The sequence below is a fragment of the Salarias fasciatus genome, chromosome 4, assembly GCF_902148845.1.
Source record: "Salarias fasciatus chromosome 4, fSalaFa1.1, whole genome shotgun sequence".
Taxonomy (NCBI): domain Eukaryota; kingdom Metazoa; phylum Chordata; class Actinopteri; order Blenniiformes; family Blenniidae; genus Salarias; species Salarias fasciatus.
In genome coordinates this window covers 21,414,632-21,437,793 of record NC_043748.1, presented here as the reverse complement: position 1 = coordinate 21,437,793, position 23,162 = coordinate 21,414,632, and the positions used below count along the sequence as shown (strand labels likewise).

Below are 23,162 nucleotides of genomic sequence, written 5' to 3'. Positions count from 1 at the left end.
TCGGTTCGGTTCCCAGGATGAGGAAGTCTTTCTGTTGAGTTTGCATCTTCCCTCCGTTTCTTCTCTCTGCCTGAACTGATGCATTTTAAGTAAATTCACGACGTGACAGCAGCACAGAAGGCACTGACTGGGGAGAACATCAGACGAGAGGAAGACAAACGGAACAAAAATAGACTGAAAAGTGAGACGAAGGAACCGTGAGGATGAAACAGCTGCCGTCAACCAAATAACGGAAACATGCTGTCCGTGTCTCAAATCTCCCTTTTAACCTTCCTCACTTCCCCTCAGGGTAAAACTGAAAATGCTCTGTCTCCGAGACAGCTGAATCCGTTCAGGTGAAGCGTGTGTTTTCTGCTCCTCAGCAGATTAAATCATCTCTTTGACTTCCTGCTAATCTGAGACACGTCTGATGGGAGTTAATTAGCACAGAAATACTGAGTACAAAGATCCTTTATTACCACGATGGACAGGCTGACTGAACACACCAGCGCGTGTGTGTGTTTGTGTGTAAGATGAGCTCGGTTTTTACATTCATGACCCATCAGCCTGAGTAGAACAGAAGCGCGCTGCCGTCGCTGGTTCGGGGTTTGGCTGCTGAAGCCACGCCGGCTGAGAGGAAGGGGCAGTAAAGCGGGACCTCAGTAGGTGGCGCTCCTTCCTCTCACAAGCCGAGCGGAGCCGAGCCGAGGCTGGAATTATCATCAGACACTGGAGAGACCTACAACTCCTCCAAGACTTCTTCTATAAATACACACTGATATACATAGCTTCATACATAAAGGTATACTGGTGTCGTATTGTACACATACATAAAGGAATATATTAATATCAGAGACATACACATGCTTACATACTAATCAAAAATAACTTAGATTATGAAAGATAGATCATACAAAAAAACAGTACTTCTTAAAGTAAAATCTCTCTATAGAACAATTTTCCCTAAGATCTAGTGTTGAGGTCTTCTTGTTTTTTCGATAGTCAGTGGAAGTGGAGGGAGGAAAGGAAACGAGAAGGACGTCACTTCTTCATCCCTCCTCCTCCTCCTCCTCTCAGCCCTTCCCCCGCCCCGTCAGCACCTCCCTCCCCGCCGGCTGGTTGGTTCTGGACAGCAGCACGCACACGCAGGACGAGTCGATTCGGATCCACCGCCACCCGATTCTGCTGTTGGCGTCCTTGGTGAGCGCCCGCACGAACGACTGCTTGGCCTTGCACTCGCTCAGCCACTGCCTCTTGTCCACGCCCAGGCAGCCGGCGCCGGCCACGCCCGTGGCCGCCGACCGGCCGGCTGCCGCCGCCGCGCCCCGCGGCCTGCTCTGCTGCTCAGCCTGGCGGCACCGCGTCTCGTAGAAGTACTGTCTGAGCGGACCCGTCTGGGTCTGGATCTCCTGCAAGATGGTGACCTTCTGTCCGTGAGAGTCGATGGCCGTCTTCTTGTCCACGTTCCAGAGACTCTCCGACTCGCACACGGACTTCTCCCCTCGCCTCTTGTCCACCAAGTGCGAGCGTTTGTCCCTTTTGACGGGACGGGCGGAATCGCTGGGGACCGAGGAGGCCCAGCTGGGGGTGGTGCTCCTGTCGAGGGCGCGGTCCCCGTGACCCTCGATGAGCCTGTCCAGGTCCTCCTGCTCCTCCCGGTCCCCGTCGTCCTCCAGCAGCCCCGTCTCCAGCATGAGCAGGAGGGGCGGGTGCTCCGGCGGCGACGGGGACGGCGAGAACAGGACCCGTGGATGAGCGTCCAGGAACATCTCGTCTCCCTCGAGGACGCCATCTAACCCGCCTTCCAGACCCAGAGCTGCCTCCAAGGTCAGGCTCTCCGCGGTGACCGCCGTCCCCTCGTTCCCCGCCGTCCCCTCGCTCTCCGACGCCGCCGCTCCTCTGGCCTCTCCGGAGGAAGCGGTCGGCGTTGGTCCTCTTTGAGCTTCCGGGGTGACGGCAGGACTGACAGTGTCGTGGTTCTCTGCTGCAGAAAATTGCAGTGCAGGGTTTGTAGGGTCCTGAACGTTGTTCGTTTTGGAAAAGTCCATGAAGCTGGAGTAGTGCGGCCTCCTGCTGCTGCCGGGTCTGTAGTCCTGTGGTCCGGACTGATCCTGGGAAATGCCCTCCATCCTGAGAGCTCCGTCCGAGCCGCTTCTGCCGTGCCTTGCTTGATTCTCTGCTCTCACCGTGGAAGTCTCCGCGTGCCAGGAGGATTTGACGTAGTCCTGTTGGTTCTGGGGGTCCTGTGGGGCGGCGGCCATGTTGTAGTCCGCGTGCGAGGAGTTTCCGTCAAGGCTGTGGTCCAGCGGGGGGGCCGCCGTGCGGGCGGCTGGCTCATGACGCTGGGGCTCTCTGCGGCGGTCCGAGCCGGGCTCCGTGGTCGCGGCGGCAATCCTGGACACGGGGTTGTGAGGGAAAGGCAGGGCCGAGGCAATCACCATGGCAACCAGGGGCAGCCAGTGCATCACTCCCAAGACGTATCAGCTGGAGAGCAAGCAGACAGAAACACGGCGTTACGTCATTGTTCCAGACACCACGAGCCTCAGGTAACACCAAGATCCAGCAAATCTCATAAGGCGTCGTTTACAGATGAAAAGGAATTGTTTTTGTGTTGTCGTTGCAGAAAAGTTTCGCGTTTACACGGCAACTTTTTGAAAACTGCCTGTTTCCATGGAAACAGCAGACGCTGAGAATCCTGTTTTCATTTTGGTGAACCATTCAGTTCTATTTCTTTGTTTTTGTATTGAAACTGCACACACACACAGACACAGACACACACACACACACACACACACACACACACACACACACTCACACACACACACACGCTGCAGAGAACAATACACCATAAACATTTACAATGAGGGAACACAGATGCCCCGGCCCACGGCAACAGAGTCAGAGCATTGTCAAAAGTTCCACACTGGGATCTGTTTTCAAAAAGTTGTGTTTTCAGAGGCTGTGAACACCGTTGCCATGGAAACGGACGCAATGAAAGTTTCCTGTTTTCACATGAAAACACTGTCGTGTGAAATCATAACAACAAGGATAAGATCATGTCGGCAATGCTCAACAGCCGAGCGGTTCATTCATGTTGAAAATGCTCGTTCGGAGGGCGGACGGCGCGGAGGTCTGCCGATCCAGCCGTGACTTGCTCCGCGAATGCACCTCAATTAAAATGTAAAATGAGCGGTTTTAAAGGTGGCCCCGAGCTTTATGGCTGTGAGGTATGGCTTTAAAATCTTGGCAGCACTCGTGGAAAAGAAGAAGAGGGAAAAAAAAAGAAAAGAAAAGGAGTGTGTGCGTCGAGGCCTCAGTCATGTTGAAGAGCCCACCTTCAAACTGAAACAGCCCGGTTCACGGTCACGGATCCAAACCGAGACGCCAAGCCCTCCCCTCGGCTCTCACAGGGATTTCTCCTTTTGTTTCCTTCACATTCACAGAATGTCTCTAAATGTACTTGTCACAACACACACGTGAGAATAAAGCCTGCTGCTAAGGCTGAGATGCAGCCGAGGAATTCAGCCTGATCACACCTGAGCCGAGGGTGAGTCCGTCTCCCCGCAGAGGAAGTGACTGATGGACCGACCCAGGTGAGTTTCAGATATAAAACCCAGACTTTAGTGAAAGTTCTGCGAGCCAAAACCTGCATCATCTAAACTCCGCGCTGCTTGTGATTGCAGGAGGAGGTGAAGAACAGTTTATGCTGCAGGAAGACAAAGCAAAGAAGATCAGCGTGAGTAGATTCCCGAAGGCGGTCTAAGTGTTGGTTTGATCACCAATTTAGTGTTTTCACCCAGTTTTCAAGCACATCATGAAAAAATGCACTTCTGAAGTGACATATTTTCTATTTCATTAACCAAACAATTCAGCCTTAAAGCGACACTAAGGAACTTTTCAACCTTAATAAAACATTTTAATATCTTTTGTGATGATACATCGACTTACAACTAGTTGAATGACCCTCTGTCATGGCCTGAGGGCGTCAGTATTTCTTTCACTTGGACTGAGCAGCTGTGAGGAGGGTGGTAGGAACCCTGCACACTAAAAAACCCCAAATGTGCGGACTGCTTTACGGCATGCGTCACATCATGATATAACATTGTTTAGCCACCATTAGATTAATTTAGATTCATTACCTCGTCGCTATCCGTCCTTCACACAGCCACTGGAAACAAATGAAGGCGAGTTCAGCCCGACAGCATGCCACCAGGAGCAGCATTTTATGACGTCACACGCTAGTCCTCATGGGAACTGTAGTATTCATTCAGGCAAAACACTACCGCTTTTGTCCAGTGGCGCCGCCAAAATCAACGAAAACTGAAAGTTCCTTAGTGTCGGTTTAAAGGTCTGTATTTTCATATTTAAAAACCATAACTAAAAAATATATTAAAAAAACAATTCAGAAAATACAAGGATTTAGAACTGCATGTGAATAATCCAGTGAGTCTTACGTTTGTTGAAATGACCTGAGTAAGTTTAAAAACCTGAAGCCTCATAATGGGAAGCATTTATTGTCATTAATGTGTCTTTTATTAATGCTTTTCTGCAAGAAGCATCAACTGCTAAATCATATTCTTTTCATTTATAGGGTAAATTTTAAGCAATTTCTGTTGATTTCTTTGGGAATGGATGAAATCAACAAATTAAAGTAAAAAAAAAAAAGAATTCACTGAACCCAAAAGGGATAGAGTGTATTTATAAGGGGGTTCTTTAATTCTTACTTTTCTTAAATTTCCACTTTAATTTTTTTGATTTAAAGCAACACTAAGGAACTTTCAGTTTTCGTTGATTTTGGCGGCGCCAGTGGACAAAAGCGGTAGTGTTTTGCCTGAACGAATACCACAGTTCCCATGAGGCCTAGCGCGTGGCGTGGTAAAATGCTGCTCCCGGTGGCGTGCTGTCGGACTGAACTCGCCTACATTTGTTTCCAGTGGCTGTGTGAAGGACGGACAGCGACGGGGTAATGAATCTAATGGTGGCTAAACAATGTTCTATCATGATGTGACGCATGCCGTAAAGCAGTCCGCACATTTGGAGTTTTTTAGTGTGCAGGGTTCCTACCACCCTCCTCACAGCTGCTCAGTCCAAGTGAAAGCAATACTGACGGCCTCAGGCCGTGACAGACGGTCATTCAACTGGTGGTAAGTCGATGTATCATCACAAAAGATAAAATTTTTTATTAAAGCTCGGGTTGGCGATCTTGGAAAACTAGCGTTAGCATGTAGCATCTCCCCAAGGCTCCGCCTAGCTATCTCCGCCCAGCTCCCACCCCATTGGAGGAGCTCCCGTTGGGAGCGGAGACGCGGAGACGTTCGCGGCGCGTGCGGTGCGCGCGGCACTTCCACGTCCAGTGCGTTCCTGGCGTAACCTGTCCTCAGCACTTCATTTCTTCGTTTTTCTTTATTTGCACAACGCCAAGGTATGGCGCACTGAACGGTGAGTAAACCCCCAAACATTCTTCTCCGCCGTTCTGCAACAACGCTCCGTCCTTCTAAGCGCGCACTGAACCAGGGTCAGTGCACGCGTACATGTACGCGCAGGGGGCAGGTCGAACGGCGAAGGGATTCGATTGGTTTAAAAAAGGTGTCCCCTCAATACTATTGGTTGCTGTTTGTCCCGTTCTACTCCTACTGTAGATAGCGGATATTTTCCAAACTACTTTAAAAACACGCTATGAATTGCTTCCCATCGGGTCATAAGGATCATTTTAACCAGTATTTAAAAAAATGTATCTCATTCAAATCGCCAACCCTAGCTTTAAGGTTGAAAAGTTCCTTAGTGTCGCTTTAAGCTTGTAAGAATTTCACATATGGCCAAACTTGTGGCTTTTGTGGCCAAATCCATTTAAATAGCACATCCTTCTTTTTTTTTTTTTTTTGCGTTTGTGCATCAACATTTTCAAAACAATGTACATTTCCAAGGAAACAACAGACGCACTCAAATTGATGGAGTTTTCATGTTTCATGCAACATTTCCTTTGTTTCCATGGAGACGGAGTCAGAGCTTTCTTCCAAAAAGTTGAACCTTCGCAACAGTTTTCACAAACTTGTGCTTTCAGCGGCTCGGCGCGTCGTTGTTATGTGAACAGACACAAAACACAACAACAGTTTCTCATGTTCACTTAACAATGCCTTCGTGTGGACGGAGCCCAGGTTTACTCAACACGTTTCCTGGACTTTTTCTGAGATTCAAAGTCAACTGAATTTACTTTTCAAAGAAAATGAATGGATTCTGAAATCAGGCTTTGCCCCCCAGTCATCCTCAGACCATCTCAGACCTGTTTTCAGTGTATCTGCCATTTCTGTGTAAATAGACATCATTTTGAAAATGTCGTTGTGTAAACAGGTCCTTGTTTTCAGTCAGTTGTTTTACTGAGCTTTGCTTATCTAATAATTTAAATTCTACTAAGTAAAACCAATTCACTGCTAGAAATGTGTGTTTTAACAGTAATAATGACTTTCACGCTTCATTTCCTCGTCACATTAAAGGGTTAAAAGCTTGTGCTGGCTGCAGGTCACACCCTGACCCCCAGAGTTTTCCTAAATCTGCCATCGATGAGCAGCACCCCACACTACCAAAACCACCGACTGGACTGATTAGAGTGTTCTAAAACAGGAAATATTGTGGGAAAGTATCACCAATAAAGTGGCGTCCTGTCCTAGGCGACCGGAAAAGAAAAGAGATTATTTCTGTCGCCGTCCTCACGTGATGAAGAAAAATGAAAAGTCATTATATTCACACGACAGCACAGACCTCAAATAAAACACTCCCCGCTCGAAAGCCGACTGTCAACATTTCCTGACACGCAGACGACTTTTCAGGTTGGGTTTCCTGGCGTGTGACTTCACGCTTACCGAACACAAAACGCATCGGCGGTGAGTCAGCGGCGCTCCAACGTGAGGCCGGACTGACTAACAGGGGAAGTATCCAGCCGGTGGCCCGTGAGGCCGGTACGGCGGCAACACGCACACGGGGGAGACGTACGACGCGCTCGGCAGGCGGGAGGGAGGAGGTCACTTGCAAAGAGTTAAAAGAAGTGGAATGATGAGAATGCTGGTTTCCTCGGGCGGCTGAGAGGGGAGAAAGAAAACACGCAGGACGAAATAAAGTGCACAGGAGGCGTCGTGAGTGTGTGTGAGTGTGTGTGACAGGTCCTGTACTCAGCACAGGGGCCACACCCCGGACACAGAGCGGCAGCGGCCTTGCTCAGGTTGAAACACACACACACACACACACACACACACACACACACACACACACACACACACACACACACACACACACACACACACACACACACACCGCCAATAAATCACATCAAAGTGTGTTTACTCGGGCTACTGATCTGCAAAGCGGGCCTGCCAAATGAAAGCAGATTAAACGCTGGATCGGCCTGTTAGCAACACGCCTCTTTCAGGACGCGGAAAGGCCCGCCGACGGCGATTCAGGGGCCAAAACAAAGCAGGCAGCCCAGCGACAGCGGGGCGGCGGAGCCGAGGCCCTGGATAAGACAAGCTTCCAAAAGATGAAAATGATATCTGCTTCCATGGAAATGAAAGAAACACTGAAAACTATGTAGTTTTTGAGGACTTGATTAAACCACACACACACACACACACACACACACACACACACACACACACACACGCAACAAACATCAAACATTAAGAATGATAGAACATTCTTAATGTTTTTCCTGTATTGTCCCGGGAGGATATGGACCAGGACCAGGACCAGGACCAGGAGTCATGACACAGTGTGTTCACCTGGGACTTTTTTAATTCCTGTTTAAATCTTGATAAAGTTTAATCCCATTCTAAAATGACCAAGCAAACGCCTGAACAGTTGGTTCAAAGTTAAGTTTAAATCCATATGAACTGACCGGCTTATTCCCCTTCAGGAGTGGAATTCTATGTAATTTCGGCGGGATCTTATTCCGGTCGTTCTGCGCATGCTCGTCCGTCATGATGACGCGATATTCCAAGATGGCGGCCCGCGGTTGGCGGAGACAAATTATTTAACTGGAGCGTCGCGAGAAAAGGATATGAAGTAAAGAGCGAATGGACGGGAGCAGAACAATGCGAACATTTTCAAAGCTGTAGCATCAAAGTTAATCAAGAAAGAGAGAAACGTCGCCGGTAAAATGCTTTGTTTACTTCCGCATGACGTCACTACGTCACAGCCGCCACCTGTCCAATCAGAACGCTTCGCAGCCCCCCACGTTAAAGAGGATTTAATCCTTCGTTTTTCCCATGTGAACACCAAGCTCAGGAATATAATTCTGAATTCCTCAGTTCAGAACAAAATCAACTCCAAATTAAAAACACCCAAAACATTGCTCTTATTGTCCATCTACTGAGCATGTGCAGAAAAGCTTCATACACATCGCTTTTCAAATGGTTCCACCTTTGAAGCCATTTCCGAAAAGTTGCATTTTCGGTGGCTCTAAGCATCGTCGTGATAACTGACCCCCAGGACGTCATGTTAACGGGCCCCTAAGTGTTTCCTTTGTAAAACAGGACTTGAGCACACTCCATTTCCTACAATGACACGCTTCGTTTGAGCTCCCTGCGAAGCCACATGCGGTCTGCCTCCAACACTCAGAATGTCCCCAAACCCTCGCTGGGTGAAGAAAACCCCACTCGGCGCTCCACACTTGTGTTAATCCTGACCTCCGTAGCTTGAAATGCCTCCAAACCAGCCAGAAACCACAAGAACAGGGCCTAAGCAAACACACAGACACCGAGCGCCTCACCGGGCAAAAATCCATGAATAAACACCGCCAACAGACTAAACTATGACTCCTCCGTGAGCTGCTCCTCTGTTTATTATTGAACGGCAATTATCCGCATTGTGTGGAGATAGCGGCGTGGATATGGGCCGTGACATCAGATTCCCTCATGTTCTCTCGGCGTGTGTTTATCCGACCGGCGGCCAGAAACAAGAAACCCGGAGGTGCAACGTGCGCCGGCCTTCTCCTCCGCCGAGCAAGGCAACATTCCCCAAACACACACAGGAGGGAGACGACCTCTGCTGCATTTTTAAGTGACAGCCTGAAACCGATCTATCTCACTTCACTTTCTACGTGAAGCTTCTTCCTCCTGCTGCTTCACTCTTTCAGCATTTAGGATTAATTCTTCTGGTTTTGTCTCAAAAATCATATGTCTGATAAAAAGTTGGCATTTTGAGGAATCAATCAATCAATCAATAAATCAATCAATCAATCAATCAATCAGTCAATCAATTAATCAGTCAATCAATCAATCTCTTTATGTGAGCAATAATAATAGCAGCAGTTGTCCATTTATGCAGTAATATTTCAACTGTGCTCAAAAAGGAGCAGGTAGAAGTTCGAAGAACTTCTTAAATCCACCCCTTCACATTTAAGAATCACATAAATTGAATCCCACATCCATTAGAAAAAAAAAGAAATAAAAAAAAGCAACAAAAAAATACTTACAAACCTTGCATACAAACTCATGCATCAGACAAGTTCTAATTAAAATTCATGTATATTACAATTAGTGTATATTCTTTTCAGTATATATATATTTCAGGAATTCATCCTGTTTCAAAAACTTTTTTTTTTTTTTTTTCAGGATTGATTGAATCAAGATTTGCCTGATAATTCATAAAGAACAGGAAAATGTGCTTTTTTTAAACTTAAGTCCAAACCATTTTCCCATTTTGGAAAAAAATTTCGAATTATTTCTGAAAAATTATGTTTTCAAAATGTGAGCCAGGCCTCCTTTGGGGGGCGCCAGAGAGCTTCAGGAGGGGGGAGAATCTGGGGGTCATGGGAATTCCACGACATCATCTGAGACGCGAAAGGAAAAAGAAAGTACGGGGTAAGAGTGTCGATTATTTATTTGAACGACACATTTTTGTCTAATGGAGAAGAAGAAGCGAAGTGATTAATAAGCACAGATGTGAGTTTCCACTCTCCAAATATGTAAAAGTCTGACCAGATGTTTGAAATTAACCAGCACAGGGAGAATGGTCCTTTTCATTGTCTCTGAATCCAAACAACCGTTAATAACAATCTTATGAAGTGAAAAACATCAGCAGTGACGGGGTGGGCTTCTCCTCCTCCACACATAAAAAACACCATGTTTATGTGCAGCAGGAAAAAAAAAAAACACTCACACACAACCCCATGAGCGCACAGCGTAAAACAATTAGTGAGCGTGTTTCTGCAGTGAAGTTGTCCCGACTCCTGTGTGGAGCCGCCGGTGAACCGCGGGGGTCTAATCCAGGCAGCGCGGTGGGCCTGAAGCAGGACGGCTGGGGATTATGGACAGGGGGCCTCTGGCTGTGAGGACCCCTCCTCCACCCCCCCCAGGAAACAGATGTCACGGAGCAGCTCCACACCTGGCAGCGGCTACTGTGCTATTAGCCTGTTTACAGAGTAATCCCCTCCTCATGTGTGGCTAATGTCAGACACGTCCGTCTGACGGAGAGATAATGCGCCGGGAGTCAGGGCCTCGCCTCGGACGGCCTAATCCTGCTTCTTTCAAGTGAAAGGGGGGGGGGGGTCTGGTCTGGTCTGCAGGCCTCTTAAATACTCACTTTGCACCTTCCACTTGATGGAGGCAACGACTTGACGGAAACAACGCTAAAACTTTGATTGCTTTTTGGAGGAATTGAAAATGCAACTTTTTGCAATCGACTCCCAAAGTGGAACTTTTCTAAAACACTCGGGCTCAGTCGCCTTGTGAACGGGCAAAAGCGACACTTTCTGGAAACAAACAGGCTCCGTCCTGAGTTGGCGGTGGAAGTGGCGCTAGCGTGCTACGATCTGCACATAGACAAGGACAGATTTCCTCCAGGGTGTCATGACTCCCGGTCCAGATTCTGCTGGTCTTTGTCATGAAAACGACATAGTTTTCAGTGTTTCTGTTGTTTTGTGAACAAGCATCATTTTAAAAACGTTGCCACATAGATGTGAAACCTTTGTTGAAATGCAAAAACTCGCTGCATTTGTGACTTGAAATGCTGCGAAGGGATCTTTGGCGGCGCTCGCCTGTCGGACACGAGGCCATCGGAGCTCTGAGACACTCATGAGATGGAAAAACATGCAGGTAAATGTTTGATCCCTGTGCTCATTTACAACGTCTGGCTGTCCCACTGTGCAAACAGCCCATTAATTCCAGCTCTGCGGACCCCCTCTCCTCTCCTCTCCTCTCCTCCTCCATCAGTGACACCTCCATCCAGCCACTTGTGGAATCACAGAAACAGTTGAGGAGGTGACACATCTGATGAGGTGTGTGTTATAAAATACATCCCAGCCTGATGAAACATGCTGCTGAGTGGAATATGACCCCACACACAATTTATAAGCGGGACTAAATTAATATAAACTGCTGCTTGGTGAGAGTTTCACCTGAATTAAAAAAAAACAACCAAACCACCCACAGAGAGCTGCGGTCCTGACAGAGTGGAATGAAGAGATCTGATGCAGGCATGTTTTCACTGCCTACCTGTGGGATCTACCTGCGGGTTTGGATTGTGACTTGGTAGCACTCAATTCACCTGAGTGGCTGCCAAAGAAAACACAATGAGAAAGATCCCACAAGTCGAGAGTGCCAAGGAAAACTCAGCAAAGTAGGGCTGAGTGCGTCAAGTGCCTCCAACAAGTGGAAACTCTGCACCAAAGCGAACATTTACCAGAGAGGAAACACGGAAAGTGATCATTCAGAGAGGGGAAACCACTTCATCTGAATAAATGAGGAAATTGGATGAATTAACACTTTTTTCTCCCCCTTTATCAAAAACCAAAACGTGACCTAATTAAACAGCCACGGCGCTGCGCTCGGTATGAAAATGTTAACACATCTGTCAGAGGGAACCCTGGATAGATGTGTGTTTATAAAGTGTGTGTGGAGCTGGACTGCTGTGTGTCTCATACCGTTTAGGTGAGATCCGGACCCTGCGTCCTTCCAGCTGACACCGCATTGATTATAGAGTCCTGACGCCAGTTGCTCAACTGGTTTTTTAACAAATAAAACCCCAAAAAACACTCAGGAAAACTCTCTCAAAACTACTCAGCGAGGTTGATTTCTTCCTCCTTTAATAGTCCGTGACATCGCATGTGCAACCAAATAAATCCGAAAAAGAAAAGTGGTTAGAAAGCTGAAAAAGTCTCCTGTCCCGGTGCGCGTCCTCCTGACGGGGGGATTCTACCAGGAATAAACCCAGCAAGCGGTTAAAAATACCCCTTTAAAATGCGGATATCCAATGAAATGCTCCTCAGACTGGACAGGAAGGTTTCTCTGTTCAAATATGTGCAGGCAGAAGTGGAGCGCTGGAGAAGTTGGCCAAATGTTTTAAGATCCGAACTCCGCCTGAAACGCGTAAAGGCGCACTGAAAGTGAAGCTGGCACCGGTTACCAGAGGACTTCCCTGTGCGGGTTTCAAAGTAAAACCAATCGCAGCCCTCCAGAGAGCCGCCCGGCGGAGGATCCGCCTGCGGTGCGGGCGCGTGTCCTCCTGAAGGAGCTCACCAGGCTGGAAAAAGGAGCAAAACGTTCCCAACAAGCCGTGTGATGGATGGATGGAGTGATTCTCCACGCTTTAACAGACTGAGCAACAGGAGCCAGTTTGGCACAATCCCACCTGGAGATGTAACCTGTGTTTTCATCCTCCAGTGCCAGACTGTCTTCACCTGCAGACTGTGTGACCGAGGAGGCTCTCAGGTTTTATTTGGCTTTTTATTTCCAGCTTTACAGACATCAGAGGAGGCTTCTGGGAGTCCTGTAAGGTTGTCTCTGTGTGGGGAAGTTTGGTGTCTGCTCCAGTTCACGTTACACTTCTCTGTGGTTCATTGAATCTTTTCAAATATTCTTATTGTCACTTTACAGCTAATTTCTGGCCACTTCTGTGTTTGTGTGTGTGTGTGTGTGTGTGTGTGTGTGTGTGTGTGTGTGTGTGTGTGTGTGTGTGTGTGTGTGTGTGTGTGTGTGTGTTTGTCTGTTTCCCTCTTCGTTGTGTCTTTCTTTCATTTTGTGTTTATCTGGGGTCTATTTTGCTCATGTTGCAGTTCATTTTAGTCATTCTGTCTCCTTCTAGAAGCTTTCTGTTATTCCTTTTTCAGCCTTTTGTTGGTATTTGTTCTTGTTTTCTGTATTTGAGGAAGTTTTTTTTTTGTCATTTTGCATCCTTGCTTGATTAATTAAAAATTTGGAATTTTAACAATTCTTTCCTAACTACCTTTTGTCACTTTTTCCAGTTTTGTGTCTCCTTTGGAACGCCTGTCTGATTTTACAGACATATAAATCTAACACTTTGCTGGCATTAACAAGCGTCACGTTATATTTACGATCTACTTGGGGAACACAGTATAAAGTGACAGACCTCCTGAATTTTGATATACCGCGTGGTAAATCCATAACTCAAAAAAATAATCTGAACAGGGATGAACTTGCATCTAATCCTGAACCCTATAATCTCCAGCCGCCTGCAGTTTTATGGCCACCGCGCCCTGGAAGGGGCTCAGCAGGCACGGCAGTTCCCGTCTTGTAGGAATAAAAATGATCACATGCAGCTAATCTCCATTTGTTTTGTTTTATGAGGAAGGTTATGGGGCCAACAAACACAGGACAGGTTTTATTGGAATGCCTAAATATTTTCATCTTCATGTGTGCCCAACGTTGTCTTCCAAGAAATGTTGATTGAGACGGCAGGTAACGAAGCAGGTGTCTAATGCTTGACGTCGGCTTTCAGCTGCCTGAGCGATTCCAGCGTAATTACAGGTTTACGACGTACCACGGCGCAGATCGTGAACTTGGATGGAGCTGCAGGTTGGACTGAGGAGACGCTGCTGTGGCGAGAACAGCAGCCCCTTCCTGCACCTCTTGGCTGTTTGCTGCTGAATCGTGTTTACAGTCACTCGATCAGACTAATCAGACCGTCACGATTCAGTGACCAGTGGAAACCAAGGAAGACGCCGCAGACGGCCGCCCTCATCTCCACGCCAAGCTTTTGACATGACGTGACTCAGACTCTTCCCCACGGAGCGTCTTATGCAATCGGCACATAAAGTTGTCAACAACAGTTTTAATGATTTTGACCAGACCTGCGAGTAGAGACTCGCTCACACGTGATTTACGAACGCCGCTGTCACTGCAATCAGCGTTTTCGATATTTCTGCAGTACGTCATCTAGATGCGGTGGCCACAGTGTTACATTCGATGGTTTGATGTGTCTTCAATAAGAAATAGGTCTTACTCCTTCTCTCCCAATGAAACCTGTTCAGATCGGAGTCAGTTGACCGATGAAACCACCATAAAACTGATCTCAAACAAAAACGAGACGCGCGGCGAAGAGGAGATTCAGTCCGTGACAGGATGCAGTTGTATCACTGGCCCTGGTTTATGAGGATGTTTCAAGTGAGAACGCATCGATTTTGGGTATTTGTTTCAGAAAAGTTTCACATGGCTACGGCGGAAACGATGCAGTTTTCTCCTTGAGCGAATCCTGTTGAGTAAATCTGAGCGTCACTGAAAAAACACCAGATGGTCGGTGACTCTGAAAGAACCGAGCAGATTGAGAATCTGCTGGAGGACGAGGACGAAGACGAGACACAGCTTCAGATTCAACGCCGTCGACATCGAAGCTGACCTCAGTCTGAGTCCAAACGACTTCCAACAGGTGAAGAAATCCCGGAGGAGACCGGAGAGAACCGCAGCTGTTCAGACCAGACCATGAAGGACCTGCTGATGTCCAGGAATTTAAAGGACGTAGAGGGACTTGCTTATCTAGATACAGTGTTTAGCCAGCAGTCTGAACCGAAAGGGGATTGTTGGCAGGGAGATGTTTCTACCAGCGCTGCTCCCGGTGAAGCGCATGCTGTTTGGGAGGATGAAACCAGGTCGGTCTCTTCTTTAACGCTAAAAGGATGGAAAGGCGATCGGGTGACTGGCTGCTCTGTCCACCGGCAGGTCTCCGGGGAGGAGTGGGCGAAGGCCCCGGGGGACGGCACAATGGAGGTCTATGGATGACACACACAGGCCGGCAGACAGTTCAACGGGTCCTCGGCGCAGAGAAGTCGCCCTCACACAGGCCAGACGAGGGTTCACCGCTATTGACCTGCGAGAACAGCGCGTCCACTGAGCCTCCCCGCCCTGAATGGCCTTGTTGAAAAGGAGGGCCATAAATTGGCGGACGAGCAGAGGCGGAGGGGGAGGTGTTTCTGCCTCCCCTCCTCTCTCGCTCTCTCACATGCCGTCTCTTTCTTTCCTTTACCAAGTCGTGGTTTCCATCTCACCAAACCCCTTTCCCCCTGAATGTTTAAAAAGATGAAAGGATAAGGAAAAGAATGGAGACAAAGGAGTGCGGGGTTGTGTTACAACCCTGCCCCTGAGAGACTGCTCATGAAAGAGTTTGGGGATGGGAGAGATAGCGACGGGAGAGGAGACACAGAAAGAGACGGGGAAGTCATGAAAAGAGGTTTTTCAAGCCTCTAAAACGGGTCACTTCTGTATAGAGGGGCAGCCTAAAGTGCAGTCTTCACTTGAGGACGGAGACATTTAACACTGTCAATCCCTCCGATGGAAGGGAGTGTTGATGTACGTGCACCCGGTGACTGATTACGCAAACGCAACGCCGTCTCACGCACACTCGCTCCCGTCTCTTCCGACTCGTCCGCCGCGCAGCGGATCGACTCGATCCGGATCCCGGAGCCTTTTTCTTGTCAGGTCCTCTTTAACATTAATTGGCCAACACAAACATCAAACGCACGCACACACGCACACACACACACACACACACACACACACACACACACACACACACACACACACACACACACACACACTCGGCGGTGTCTCCCGTGCAGCATTCCTCCCTCTTGGCGTGTTCTGTCAGTCATTCCAAATCCTCGCTACCCTCCCACCATTCTCCCCGTCTCCATCTCTGTCTGAACTTGCCCTGGGTGCACTTAGATATTTCCGCCCCGGGCCGCATCAGTGAGAGTTGGAGAGTGAGGCAGAGCGGAGAGAAGAGGCAGGCGGGAGAAAGTTGTTAGCCGAGTGTGGACAGAAGTGACGGTCAAACAAAGATGACGATTGAAAGGGCAGGAAGCGTTTTATTGGGCTCTTGCCCTCCTGCTCCGGCCCTCACACAGACCGCCGTTACACAAGCGGCGGGACGTGGAGGTTTATTTAAAACATTCATTCACAGAACGAGTTCTGCTCCTGCAGCGTGCCGCCTTGAAAGCTTTCCCAGACGCTCCGGCCGTGAAGTGAAGCCGCTCTGCACGGTAAGGCGACAGGACGGAACTCCAGAGGGGTTTCTGTCGGTTCTTCCAGGATGTATGAGTTCCTGATCAGAATCTTCAGGCTTGAAGGACGGGAGCAAACCTGGATTCTTTACAGGATCTTCACAGGAAAACTCAGGGATGCTCTGATACTGCAAGTACGACCCTTTAGCTGCTTGCCGATATGAATCTACCTAACTCATACCCAGATGTCTCTGCTGCTGCCGAACCAGCTGTCTTCCCCCTCTTGACGTTTCAACAGAACATCGTTTCCCGTCTGTCTCGCTTTCGTCGTTCTCATTAATATTAAAGACGTTTTAAACCGCTCTCGTCCTCTCTCGTCTACCTGCTGCTGACGGACGACGCCATGTTATACCCGCCGGGTCGTAACGGCGATCAGCACCAGTCCTCCGAGGAGCGTCGGACCCGATACCTGACACTGGTGTCAGAACTGGTGCACCTCGCAGGAAAAAGGCTTTATTTCATGAAGAAGACACCAGATGGAAATGAGAAACCGGGGAGTTTTTCTTTGCATCGTCTATATTTTGTGCAGGATGTTTGCTTACCTGATGCACACGCAGGATGTCAGCTATACACTCTTTCACATTAACAACCTGCAGGCTCAAATTCTCACCCGATACAGACGTTTCAGAAGAAACTTCCTCCCGGAGAAAACTGATTTCTCTCCAGACTCGAGCGCAGCGTCAATCCTGCGTCTCTTTTCTATGAGGTGAAGCCCACACAAGCATGCGGAGGTTTCCAGATGTTTCTCCCGTCGGCCCCGCTCTCTGATGGAAACCGTTCCCACCCGCCGCCATCAGGCGTCGACCCGGAGCCTCGGCGCTGGACGTCCTCCTGCAGCTGAAACTGGGATCCCAGCGTAATTGGGAGGGAGCTATTATGGCAATTACTGCAAATAGCCAGGCTGTCAGGGTGCGGCTAACAGTCTGTCTGTCCACAGCAGAGCCACCGAGTCAGACCCCAATTACCCATCCTGGACCTCCAGAGGAACCTGCTGCCAGCCCTTCATCGGCTCCTCTTCCGCCGTCTTTCTCTTCCAGTTGGTCGTCTCTTTATGTGTTTCGTTTTATTTCGCTGTCTTCTTCTGATTTCTTGTCATTTCCAGTCCCGTTCATTGTCCTTCCACCTCTGGGAGCTGCTTTACGATCGCCACCGTTACCACGTGAACGCCGAGCTCCAGCTATCGTTCCATATGTTTCCAATTGCGGGCGTAATGCCGCTTTCTCCGCAATCCGACCCAATTAGCCCCAGCCTGCTGGAAATGCCCCAGCCGCCGGCCCCGGCGGCACAGAGGTAAGGGGTCAGAGGTCAGGCCGTTCACGGGGGGAGTCAGACGCTGACGGGGACGTCACCTCGTGTCCGTCTGGCTCCGTCTCGTTCCGTCCGGCGTGTTTGGAACAGGTGGACGGAGGGAAAAAGAAGAAGCCTGAAATTCAATTTCACAGCTTCCTAAAGGTCAGAGAGGATGAGTGACGGGATCCCGGGGACAGACCACACATCCACACACAAACACACAGTCACAGTCAGGAGAGTATGTACACACACACGCGCACACACACACACACACACACACACACACACACACATACCGACACACTGCTGCTCAGACAAACAAACAACACATGCGCCTACAAGTCTTTGCTGCATGAAACTGAAATTAGAGTATGGAATGTTCACCTTCGGGAAAATGGTTTGGGAGGGAGAGGGAATCCGAGAGCGGCGGAGCTGCAAAGCCCTCATTAGGGCAGCGCAGGACCCGGGTTTGGTAATTCTGTTTAATGCCTGATTAGAAACAGGTTGGAATGAGAGCAGAGCGCTGCGCTGCGCTGCAGGCCGGCGGCGGCGGCGGCGGTGGCGGCCTCCTGCACTCTGTGCAGAAGCTCGGTCACTGGCAGCTTGTGTAGAGGCCTTTAACTGTGCGCACACACACACACACACACACACACACACACACGCACATACATGCTCACTCTTTCCCGTCTTGTTTACATGGTCTGCAACACCGTTCACCTCTCCTCTTACAGCACCTCTCTCTCTCTCTCTCTCTCTCTCTCTCTCTCTCTCTCTCTCTCTCTCTCTCTCTCTCTCTCTCTCTCTCCCCGGATCACCTCTCAATCACTCCTCTTCGTCTCCTTATCTGTCCCTCTTCAGTGTCTCCTTTCGGGACTCGATCCACCTCCAGGAGCTACACTTTCATTCACCTGCGGAAGCCTTGTCTGGACTCCCCCCACCACCCCCCCACCCCCCCACCCCCACCCCCAACAGACACACACACACACACACCCAGCCACCATTAGACATGCAGTCTGAATGGTGAATGAGTTTCTGAGGCTCCGTTTACACGACGCCGTTTCAAGTAAAAACTGTTCTCATTCAGCGTGTCAGAACACAAGTTGGTCCTGTAATGAAACCACACACACACACACACACACACACAGGACTGACCCATCGCAGCGCTTCAGGGGCTCAAAGGTCTTGCTCGAGGGCTCAGAGGTGTCCACTGTCGGGATGGAACCTGCAACCTCCTGATATGCTTTAAGCGCCGACAGACATGCAGATGGGTTCTCTCTCCTGTAAACGGAGCCTGAAGGTTCCGTCTCCCACACCTCCCTCTGTCCCTCTGTCCCTCTGTCCCGCTGTCCCTCTGCAGCGCCCGTCCAGCCCTCCACTCCGCTCGGCTCGGCTCCCGCCACTCGACCACCAGAAGCCACGTTTTGTCCTTTTCCTGCCAGAGGAAAAATGTTACACATTGTAAACTTTGCTCACCGTACAACGGCGGCTGGGTCGGATTTCAGAGGCAGACTTTGTGTTTGAACGACTCTGGCAATTAGTAGAGGATAGACTTACAGCGCACCTACGGCACAAAGGAGGCACCGGCCCAGTTGTTGGAGCCGCTGTTTTCATTCTGCCCCTCTCCATCTGTCACTCCCCGGGGACGCTGTGTGAGACGGTGTGTGTGTGTGTGTGTGTGTGTGTGCATGAAAGTGCATGTCTGGATTGTTGTTTGCATGCTTGGCTGTGTTTGCGTGTTAATTTGTCAGTGTTTGTGGGTGTAACGGTGCCATGGCAGCGCTGCGAGCCAGCTGGGCGAGTTGCTGCAGGGACAAAACCTAAAACCTAAAAAAGTTCTGATTGTGTGATCAAAGAACAACCCTCCTGGATGAACCCTCTGAGGTTTCCTGAATGCCACAATATGCCTTCATTTAATGGATTCTATTCTGCTAATTTCAAGCTGTGCTGATCACTCCATGATGGAGTTATATAAGCACCATGGCTGATCTCATGAGAAGACGTTTCCCAGACTCTTGGACGTGTCCTCAAAGCTTCTCCTAACGACCACCATAGTGTGTTTTAAATTAAACGAGGCACTTAAAGTACAATGTTACCCTGTAAAAAGCCAACTTTCCTGACATCACAAATGTCACACTGACCCAAATATTTGTGAAATGTGTTGTCTGAATCCTATTAAACTAAAATTAGAATCAACTCTGCCACCAGTGTCATCCAATCGGAGCCTGGTGGGTCGACGGTACGAGTCCGGACTGCAGAAGCGCTTGGCTTCGCAGCAGCTGGTCTCAGCCGCGTCCGTTTTAGCGGCCTGAGAATGAGCGCTGGCCGGGCGGCTGCTGTTCGGGTTTCACTCCACGTCGCCGGCCGTCCGCATGTCGACGCTGCACGGTCACGTTGTTCCTCCACATCATGTCTGACAGTTGAGACCCTTGTGCTCATAAATCAATCGCAGCCCCTCCGACCCCCCCACCCGGCCCCCACCCCCACCCCCACCCCGGTGGAGTCCAGAGGCCTCGGTGTGACGACCCTGAAACTCCTCAGCCTCTCTAACGGTTTATTTCCACCTCTGAGTATTGATAAAGTGTCGTGATTCACGGAAAAAGCCTTGCATGCTCAGTATGTGGCAGCTCCACCCTCGAGGCCTCCGCCTCTCCGAGGCCTCACTGACACTGATATCTGTCAAAGTCCCCCCCCCCCCTCCAGAATGAAGCTGCTGGGCAGACTCACAGCGCCCTCCTGTGGACGGGAGGGTCACCCAGGACCCACACCCTCACACACCTCCTCCTCCCATCAGAAGCTGCTTGACGGTTTTTTAACTTTTTAAATCCGGATGTGAACTGATGATTCCCAGTTCTGCCTGCTGAAACTTTTCACATCGATCAAAGACTGTTTATGAAATCTGACAGACTTTTAGTTTTACCTGTTTTAACATCAAACACAGCACTGAAGACTGCTTCCAAACATGAACAGTAGGCTTTATTCACACGACATTTACTCACAGAAAAATTCCAATTCAATTCAGCTTTATTTGAAGTGCCAATTACAAAATAGTCATTTCTAGAAACTTTTACAGAGAAAACCTAACAGACCCACATGAGCAAGCATCAGCGACTGTGGAAAGGAAAAACTCCCTTTTAACAGGAAGAACCCTGCAGAACCAGGCTCAGAGGTGGCGGCTTTCTGCTGTTCCGGTTGGGGTGAGGGGACAGAAAGAGAAAGACAGGTACATTTCTTGTATCTACATACATTTCATGTATAAACAGAGAGTACATAGACGACAAGAGAAACATTGGTCAATGACACGTAGTTATGAAACATAGGCTTCATCATCCTAGGGAAACAAAAACAGTGATTCTGCATCGTAGATACTGCTGAGCGGTGCATCATGGGGGATTTGGATTAGGGTGTGCAAACTCCTGACTGAAAAATGGTCGGGTATATGCTAGGGATGGGTACTGTTCACTTTTGAACCGTTCAATGCCCGACTCCTGGGAATCGGTACCGGTTCTCAACGGTACCAATTTTCAGCACTTTTGTGTGGTAAGAAATGTTAGTTAGCTGCTGCTTGCAGACGATGAATCACTAACAAATGCTAGCATGCTAACAGTGCCAAATGCAGGACTTGTAGCCGTAGACCTGAGGCTGGTCACTCCTCAGCTTTGAGGAAAATCTTGTTTTTAACCAGGAGCTTCCTGAGATTAGAAGTTTTCCCTCCACAGCGAGCGTAATCTGCATCACATTTTGAAACGTAGAGCTGTATTTTCGAGCGCTTTCTAGTCATGCTCGTTTGCTGCCATGCTAGCGACTAATGTCATGACACTGCTGTGCTGCAGTGCTGTGTTCAGTTCCGGCATGGAAAATTCCCTACTCTTCCTCTTCCTCATAGTCACAAAGATGTGTTCAGGTACTGAAACATGATTCCGTTTAACTTTAGCTGAATTGGTACTCGGTTGTACCGACGGGTTTCAGTTGGTATCTATAAACGTACCGGACTCGGTGCCCGTCCCTGGTATACGCTGTACTGGTTACAGAACAGCTGTTCGCTCTCAGCAGGTGTTGACGTTAACCCGCCAACCGTCAAGCTAAACCGCTGTGAAAACCAGAAGCGACTCAACACTGCCCTCCAGTGTCAAACAGGGGAATGGCTCCATTCTGACACTGCATCCCTTTAACTGAAACAAGAAGCAGGAATGGAGAGAGAGATGTGATGGAGAGATGTGATGGAGAGCAGAGGGAGGGAGGGGGGGTGACGGGGTGAGGAAGACGGGCTGAGAGCTCAGCCACCAAGCTGTTGTATTAATCTGCAAATTTTCTCCGCAAATGACGCAAAGACTGTGACTTTGTCTGGCGGTCCCTCCTCTGTGGCGGTCCCTCCCGATGCCTCGCTCCTGTCGGATGGGAGACAGCGACACGCAGCAGGTAAGAACCCCGTCTGCCTCCTCCTCCGAGCTTCCTGCTCTCCTCCTCCTCCTCGTGTTTTCATTCATTCGACGCCAGACGAGCGGAGCTGACTCGTCACCCCAGACGCTCCTCTACACCCCGGCGCTCTGAAAGAGTGTAGAGACTCTGCTGACTTCTTGGACACGTGGGACCTTGAGTATCAGTCGTGAGTTTTGCCTCAGCCCTGCTGTCAGAGACAAGAGGATCAGATCAGATTTAAAGAGTTTCCAAAACGTCTGCCGGCCGAACGAGGAGATGGATTTACTGTTCGGACAGAAGGAGCTGCGTGAAATTCAGTCCTGCTGCAGAGGAATCGCACAGATCAGAAAAAGAAAACTTAAAGGTGGAGGGAGAGAAGGAGAGCGAGCGGAGGGAAGGCGAGTTTATAAATAGCAGAGCTTGAGCAGGGTGAAGAGAGCAGATGTGATAGACAGTCTGTGCTTAAGGAGTTCAAACAACAGATTAATACACTCAGATTATCGTCCCAGAGAGTCGAGGGGAGGGCCGGGCTCTGGGTGTGTGTGTGTGTGTGTGTGTGTGTGTGTGTGTGTGTGTGTGTGTGTGTGTTTGACATGTGTTCTCGCATACACACACATGCACAGACTAAACCGTGCAAACTTCAGTGAATCAGTGTTTTCTCTCGCTCGGCCTCGACAACACAAACACGAAACGTCTCGATTTGATGAAGCTCTCTGGCGGCGGCGGCGGCGGCGGCGGCGGCGGCAGCGGCGGCGGCGGCAGTCTGTCCATCCCTCACTCTCTCCTATCCGCATCAAAACGAGTCCATTGGTTCAGAACGTCTCAAAATCTGATATTTATTGATCCGTGGGATTTTGGACTGTTAAATTTAGAGTATGTAACTCCCAGTTCTGTGACGGTTTCCGACATCTCCGATGTCTCAGAGCCGATCACTCACCAAGGAATTCAAGTGAAAACTAAGTCTGCCAAACGATTGATTATCTTCATCCCGATTAATCGTGGAAATGAAATAGTTCATTTGCTGTTTTAAGCACATAAAGTAAAGCATTTCTTACCAGAGCGTCTTGACTGAGAACCGAACACAAAGAAAGAATTTCCTTTTTGACCTTTTGGGATTTCTTTCAAAATAAAAGTGCCATGTAGACCAACTACAGTACCTCCGTCAAAAAGCTCTGAGCCTAATTCTGTAATTAAT

At 49.1% G+C, this 23,162-nt stretch overlaps 1 protein-coding gene across 4 annotated transcripts; it reads right to left on the bottom strand.

The window, feature by feature from the left end:
- On the bottom strand, positions 1-14,242 carry ntf4 (neurotrophin 4). 4 transcript variants are annotated; one of them, XM_030089581.1, is made up of 3 exons: positions 14,229-14,242; positions 11,891-12,254; positions 1-2,463 (listed from the first exon to the last, which is right to left on the bottom strand). In XM_030089581.1, the coding sequence occupies exon 3, from the start codon at positions 2,442-2,444 to the stop codon at positions 1,053-1,055; it is 1,392 nt and encodes a 463-aa protein (XP_029945441.1). In that variant the 5' UTR covers positions 2,445-2,463; positions 11,891-12,254; positions 14,229-14,242; the 3' UTR covers positions 1-1,052. The 4 variants fall into 4 exon arrangements, with proteins under 4 accessions (XP_029945441.1, XP_029945440.1, XP_029945442.1 ...); XM_030089580.1 differs by lacking the exon at positions 14,229-14,242 and having other exon boundaries at positions 11,891-12,330; XM_030089582.1 differs by lacking the exons at positions 11,891-12,254; positions 14,229-14,242 and adding an exon at positions 6,736-6,767.
- Between the last annotated feature and the right edge of the window lie 8,920 nt (positions 14,243-23,162).